The 7,500-nt window shown below is 45.2% G+C and overlaps 1 protein-coding gene across 1 annotated transcript in view; it reads left to right on the top strand.

The window, feature by feature from the left end:
* Positions 1 to 7,500, top strand: part of pard3bb (par-3 family cell polarity regulator beta b) — a 617,911-nt gene that overhangs the window by 237,627 nt on the left and 372,784 nt on the right. The window contains exon 4 of the mRNA XM_084314067.1: positions 6,989 to 7,083. Coding sequence (XP_084170193.1) covers positions 6,989 to 7,083 — 95 coding nt within the window. The remainder of the gene's footprint in view (positions 1 to 6,988; positions 7,084 to 7,500) is intronic.

Raw genomic sequence — 7,500 nt, 5'->3', positions numbered from 1 at the left:
TGGCGAGTTTTGGCGCTGCTCAAAAACGGAAAACACAATTTAGCGTTTCAGTAGGGGCCACAACGTATCCACCAAAAAACGCCAAAAAACGCATTTCTGTGTAAAAGGGACATGAAACGTATTCAAACGTATTCAAAAAACGACCACAAAAACACTAGTCTAACATGGGCCTCTGTCTCTCTCACCCTCTTTGCCTCTCTGTCTCTCTCTCACTCTATTTGTCTTTCTGTCTCTCTCACACTCTTTGTCTCTCTGTCTCTCACTATCTCTTTATATCTCTGTCTCTCTCTCCCACACTCTATTTGTCACTCTCTCACTCTCTTTGCCTATGTATCTCTCTTTCACTCTATCTTTGTCTCTGTCTCTCACGCTCTTTCTAGTTGTCTCTCTGTCTCTCTCTCACTTTCTCCCTCTGTATCTATCTCACTCTCTCTTTGTCGTAGGGCTGGGCGATAAAACGATAACGATAAATATCGTGATAAATTATTTCCTCGAAATAAACATGAAACGTGGTCGCAAAGTTTCGATATATCGATTTTCCAAGTTTGGCTCCGCTCAGCCTCGGCTCAACACACTCACTAACAACAACCAACGTTACGTGATGACGTGCTTACGCACCACAGCTCCAGATGCGCTACTGTTTTGGTTTAGGACTCAAGGCTGGCTATGATAATTAGCTTGCACGGCGCTATTTTATATATTTACGCGCCGAGTATGTGTGTGGTGTGAATTCTGATGCCACGGTTATAGTAGTGTGTGGTATACGGTGGACGTCGTTGCAATGTATTGGGGCGGAACAGAGTATTTTAGGGATATTTACTAGTACATTTTCATGGGATACACTGCTCGCTCTGGTTAGCTAACTGCTAACGTGCGCGGACTGATGACTGCATCAACTCGAGACATTCGCAGCAGAAAAACAAGTCTATTAATAGCCCGTCCATCGGCGCCGGGCATAATAAGTTAATTAAACTTGACAGACATTATATCGACGATAATTATCTATATCGAGTTATATGAAAATAATTTTATAATTGTATCGCAATAACGTTTTTGGCCATATCGCCCAGCCCTACGTTGTCGCTCGGTTTCTTTGTCTCTGCTCCGGCCTGGTTCCCCTCACAGTCTGTCTTGGTGTCTTGTCTCTGACTGTGTCCCCTCACTGTGTGTCTTGGTGTCTTGTCTCTGACTGTGTCCCCTCACAGTCTGTCTTGGTGTCTTGTCTCTGACTGTGTCCCCTCACTGTCTGTCTTGGTGTCTTGTCTCTGACTGTGTCCCCTCACTGTGTGTCTTGGTGTCTTGTCTCTGACTGTGTCCCCTCACTGTGTGTCTTGGTGTCTTGTCTCTGACTGTGTCCCCTCACAGTCTGTCTTGGTGTCTTGTCTCTGACTGTGTCCCCTCACTGTGTGTCTTGGTGTCTTGTCTCTGACTGTGTCCCCTCACTGTGTGTCTTGGTGTCTTGTCTCTGACTGTGTCCCCTCACTGTGTGTCTTGGTGTCTTGTCTCTGACTGTGTCCCCTCACTGTGTGTCTTGGTGTCTCTGACTGTGTCCCCTCACTGTCTGTCTTGGTGTCTCTGACTGTGTCCCCTCACTGTCTGTCTTGGTGTCTTGTCTCTGACTGTGTCCCCTCACTGTCTGTCTTGGTGTCTTGTCTCTGACTGTGTCCCCTCACTGTGTGTCTTGGTGTCTTGTCTCTGACTGTGTCCCCTCACTGTCTGTCTTGGTGTCTTGCCTCTGACTGTGTCCCCTCACTGTGTGTCTTGGTGTCTTGTCTCTGACTGTGTCCCCTCACTGTCTGTCTTGGTGTCTTGTCTCTGACTGTGTCCCCTCACTGTCTGTCTTGGTGTCTTGTCTCTGACTGTGTCCCCTCACTGTGTGTCTTGGTGTCTTGTCTCTGACTGTGTCCCCTCACTGTCTGTCTTGGTGTCTTGCCTCTGACTGTGTCCCCTCACTGTGTGTCTTGGTGTCTCTGACTGTGTCCCCTCACTGTCTGTCTTGGTGTCTTGTCTCTGACTGTGTCCCCTCACTGTGTGTCTTGGTGTCTTGTCTCTGACTGTGTCCCCTCACTGTCTGTCTTGGTGTCTCTGACTGTGTCCCCTCACTGTCTGTCTTGGTGTCTTGTCTCTGACTGTGTCCCCTCACTGTCTGTCTTGGTGTCTCTGACTGTGTCCCCTCACTGTGTGTCTTGGTGTCTTGTCTCTGACTGTGTCCCCTCACTGTCTGTCTTGGTGTCTCTGACTGTGTCCCCTCACTGTCTGTCTTGGTGTCTTGTCTCTGACTGTGTCCCCTCACTGTCTGTCTTGGTGTCTTGTCTCTGACTGTGTCCCCTCACTGTCTGTCTTGGTGTCTTGCCTCTGACTGTGTCCCCTCACTGTCTGTCTTGGTGTCTTGTCTCTGACTGTGTCCCCTCACTGTGTGTCTTGGTGTCTCTGACTGTGTCCCATCACTGTGTGTCTTGGTGTCTCTGACTGTGTCCCCTCACTGTGTGTCTTGGTGTCTTGTCTCTGACTGTGTCCCCTCACTGTCTGTCTTGGTGTCTTGTCTCTGACTGTGTCCCCTCACTGTCTGTCTTGGTGTCTTGTCTCTGACTGTGTCCCCTCACTGTGTGTCTTGGTGTCTTGTCTCTGACTGTGTCCCCTCACTGTGTGTCTTGGTGTCTTGTCTCTGACTGTGTCCCCTCACTGTCTGTCTTGGTGTCTTGTCTCTGACTGTGTCCCCTCACTGTCTGTCTTGGTGTCTTGTCTCTGACTGTGTCCCCTCACTGTCTGTCTTGGTGTCTTGTCTCTGACTGTGTCCCCTCACTGTGTGTCTTGGTGTCTTGTCTCTGACTGTGTCCCCTCACTGTCTGTCTTGGTGTCTTGTCTCTGACTGTGTCCCCTCACTGTCTGTCTTGGTGTCTTGTCTCTGACTGTGTCCCCTCACTGTCTGTCTTGGTGTCGGGTCTAATCACCAGCTTGCACCCGTGACAGTGTATTCTGCCTGTCGTTTACATTGTTGTGGTTCTTGAAGTGACGTTTCAGGCACCCGGCTCTACCCCCATCACTGAATCAAACTCCACCAATATGGCGGTTAAGTGAATACGGTGTAGATATGGCCTGTAGATACAGTATGTCAGTGACCCTGTAGGCGTGCAGTAGTTATAAGAACAGGCTTTGGCTCAGTTCACAATTCAGCTCAAAGTATAAACAACGTAATCAATGGCTAATGATAGAACGTCTCATTTTAGTTGTCAATATGTTAACTGTAGAATCTGTGATGCCGTCAAATAGTCACCTCTAGACAAACATTCCCCACATGGTATTGCATTTAGTTTAGTTTACATGTATTGTTTTTACCTGATGCGTGGAGTTGAGTAGGTATGGGGGACATTGCTGCTGCTGGCCACACCTCAGGCTCTGCCGAGTCTGGGGAAATCCACAGTATTATAAGTGACTAAACTCCAACCTGCACATCAGACCAAAACTAAATTCTTTGTGTCAGAGACAGCATGGCTTGGCGGTTAGAGAGACCGTCCTGTAACGGCAAGGTCACATGTTTGAATCCTGCCACAGCCAGTCTACCTGCCACGTCCCCTTCAAAGTGTCTTTGAGCAAGGCACGGCGACGGAACCCCCCACCTACTCCAGGGGTGCTGCAAATGGCCAACACTGCTGGGGGGTCATGACTATGTGTGTCTTTGACTCAGAGGGATATGTAGAGACATAATATGAATACATAACTACAATATTTGTCTGTGATTGACTTCTCTTGAATTCGAACTTCCATTAGAGTTGACATTCAAAGGAGACATGCCTTTGATTTTGTTTTTGCAGGCTTGTCAAGCAACCAGCAAATATAATATATAAATAATATGTCATTTACTTCTCCACTGTGACAGCTTAACAACTATAGTAGAACTCTACCAACATGACTATTATTAGAATGTGTGACAACCATCCTGATTTCAGCAGCTGTGAGGTCATATGCATGATGTAGACGGCAATCATTTCACTAGTACGATGTATAAACCCTGTATCACCCAGCATTTCCCTTCATTTAATATTGTCAAACCTTTATTTTATTCCCAAAATAAGGCATTGAGCCGAGGTGTCCCTCATTTACAGTGTGGTTGCGATTACAGGCATATCAAAACAGATACAAACATAAAATAAAGATAAGGAAAATAAAGATCTGTTTAAATGATTAAGACATTGAATACATAAGACATAAATACAGTACTAGGTACATTGGCAAACAGATGGGTTATATCCATACTGTTGGAAAAGCCAGTTTCAAGGAAATGGTAAATGCATGTGATTCACAATATGACTTACCAAGCCACAGACAAACAGGTCATTTCAGACCAAAGCCATGTAGGCTTGCACTGGCCACATACCTTTATGATAGTTCTATGTACTGGCCAGATACATGTAGGGTAGTTTTATGTACTGGCCAGATACATGTAGGGTAGTTTTATGTACTGGCCAGATACATGCAGGGTAGTTTTATGTACTGGCTAGATACATGTAGGGTAGTTTTATGCACTGACCACATATATGTAGAATAGTTATATGTACTGACCATATACATGTATGGTAGTTGTATGCACTGACCACAGTGTAATCAGATTTTTTGTGATTTGGCAATTTAAAATTTTTATTTTCTATCCAACGGTATGCCGTATGTACTCTGTTGTAGGCAGCATGTACTCTGCTGTAGGCAGTATGTACTCTGTTGTATGCAGTATGTACTCTGTTGTAGGCAGTATGTACTCTGCTGTAGGCAGTATGTACTCTGTTGTATGCAGTATGTACTTTGTTGTAGGCAGTATGTACTCTGCTGTATACAGTATGTACTCTGTTGTAGGCAGTATGTACTCTGCTGTAGACAGTATGTACTCTGTTGTAGGCAGTATGTACTCTGCTGTAGGCAGTATGTACTCTGTTGTAGGCAGTATGTACTCTGTTGTAGGCAGTATGTACTCTGCTGTAGGCAGTATGTACTCTGTTGTAGGCAGTATGTACTCTGTTGTATACAGTATGTACTCTGTTGTAGGCAGTATGTACTCTGTTGTAGGCAGTATGTACTCTGTTGTAGGCAGTATGTACTCTGTTGTAGGCAGTATGTACTCTGCTGTAGGCCAGTATGTACTCTGTTGTAGGCAGTATGTACTCTGTTGTAGGCAGTATGTACTCTGCTGTATACAGTATGTACTCTGTTGTAGGCAGTATGTACTCTGTTGTAGACAGTATGTACTCTGTTGTAGACAGTATGTACTCTGTTGTAGGCAGTATGTACTCTGCTGTAGGCAGTATGTACTCTGTTGTAGGCAGTATGTACTCTGTTGTAGGCAGTATGTACTCTGTTGTAGGCAGTATGTACTCTGCTGTAGGCAGTATGTACTCTGTTGTAGGCAGTATGTACTCTGTTGTAGGCAGTATGTACTCTGTTGTATACAGTATGTACTCTGTTGTAGACAGTATGTACTCTGTTGTAGGCAGTATGTACTCTGCTGTAGGCAGTATGTACTCTGTTGTAGACAGTATGTACTCTGTTGTAGACAGTATGTACTCTGTTGTAGGCAGTATGTACTCTGCTGTAGGCAGTATGTACTCTGTTGTAGGCAGTATGTACTCTGTTGTAGGCAGTATGTACTCTGCTGTATACAGTATGTACTCTGTTGTAGGCAGTATGTACTCTGCTGTAGACAGTATGTATCTGTTGTAGGTAGTATGTACTCTGTTGTAGACAGTATGTACTCTGTTGTAGACAGTATGTACTCTGTTGTAGGCAGTATGTACTCTGCTGTAGGCAGTATGTACTCTGTTGTAGGCAGTATGTACTCTGTTGTAGACAGTATGTACTCTGTTGTAGGCAGTATGTACTCTGTTGTAGGCAGTATGTACTCTGTTGTAGACAGTATGTACTCTGCTGTAGGCAGTATGTACTCTGCTGTAGGCAGTATGTACTCTGCTGTAGGCAGTATGTACTCTGTTGTAGGCAGTATGTACTCTGTTGTAGGCAGTATGTACTCTGTTGTAGGCAGTATGTACTCTGTTGTAGGCAGTATGTACTCTGCTGTAGGCAGTATGTACTCTGTTGTAGGCAGTATGTACTCTGTTGTAGGCAGTATGTACTCTGTTGTATACAGTATGTACTCTGTTGTAGACAGTATGTACTCTGTTGTAGGCAGTATGTACTCTGCTGTAGGCAGTATGTACTCTGTTGTAGACAGTATGTACTCTGTTGTAGGCAGTATGTACTCTGCTGTAGGCAGTATGTACTCTGTTGTAGGCAGTATGTACTCTGTTGTAGGCAGTATGTACTCTGTTGTAGGCAGTATGTACTCTGCTGTATACAGTATGTACTCTGTTGTAGACAGTATGTACTCTGTTGTAGGCAGTATGTACTCTGCTGTAGGCAGTATGTACTCTGTTGTAGGCAGTATGTACTCTGTTGTAGGCAGTATGTACTCTGCTGTATACAGTATGTACTCTGTTGTAGACAGTATGTACTCTGTTGTAGGCAGTATGTACTCTGCTGTATACAGTATGTACTCTGTTGTAGGCAGTATGTACTCTGCTGTATACAGTATGCACTCTGTTGTAGGCAGTATGCACTCTGTTGTAGGCAGTATGTACTCTGTTGTAGGCAGTATGCACTCTGTTGTAGGCAGTATGTACTCTGCTGTATACAGTATGTACTCTGTTGTAGGCAGTATGTACTCTGCTGTATACAGTATGCACTCTGTTGTAGGCAGTATGTACTCTGTTGTAGGCAGTATGCACTCTGTTGTAGGCAGTATGTATCTGTTGTAGGCAGTATGTACTCTGTTGTAGGCAGTATGCACTCTGTTGTAGGCAGTATGTACTCTGTTGTAGGCAGTATGCACTCTGTTGTAGGCAGTATGTACTCTGTTGTAGGCAGTATGTACTCTGTTGTAGGCAGTATGCACTCTGTTGTAGGCAGTAGTTACTCTGTTTAGCATGTGTCTTCTTTGCTTCCCCAGACACCCCCCTGTTGGTGAGGAGCAGTAGTGACCCAGCGCTGGGCCCCTCCACCGACACAGAGGCCCCTCTGACTGAAGAACCCTCCAGCGCCGCGGTAAGAACCTGACCCTACCTAGCGTTGCCACGGCGATTTGACATGACAACACTGGTATTACTGTTGACACTGGACATCTTACAAACTGACGCTCAATATCTGTAGAGCGCTTACTTTGATCGTGAAGATTATGCGGCTACATTGATCCACTGTGTCTGTCCGTCCAGGTCTGTTTTTAATTCATTTTCAACGGGGAGTATCAATTTGTTGGACAGACAGAGTTGACGTTAGGTTCTAATTTAAAAATAAACCAACGGATAGTAATACTTTCCGTACATTTTCTTTCCGTTCATACTGTTGCTGGTCTCCTCTGAGCTCCTCTCCAGTCAAACATACTGTTGCTGGTCTGGACTGGTCCTCTGAGCTCCTCTCCAGTTAAACATACTGTTGCTGGTCTGGACTGGTCCTCTGAGCTCC

This window comes from Notolepis coatsorum (genome assembly GCF_963971535.1).
Source record: "Notolepis coatsorum genome assembly, chromosome: 5".
NCBI classification, from domain to species: domain Eukaryota; kingdom Metazoa; phylum Chordata; class Actinopteri; order Aulopiformes; family Paralepididae; genus Notolepis; species Notolepis coatsorum.
The sequence above is the reverse complement of the archived record's forward strand: the minus strand, read 5'-3'. Positions and strand labels throughout refer to the sequence as shown.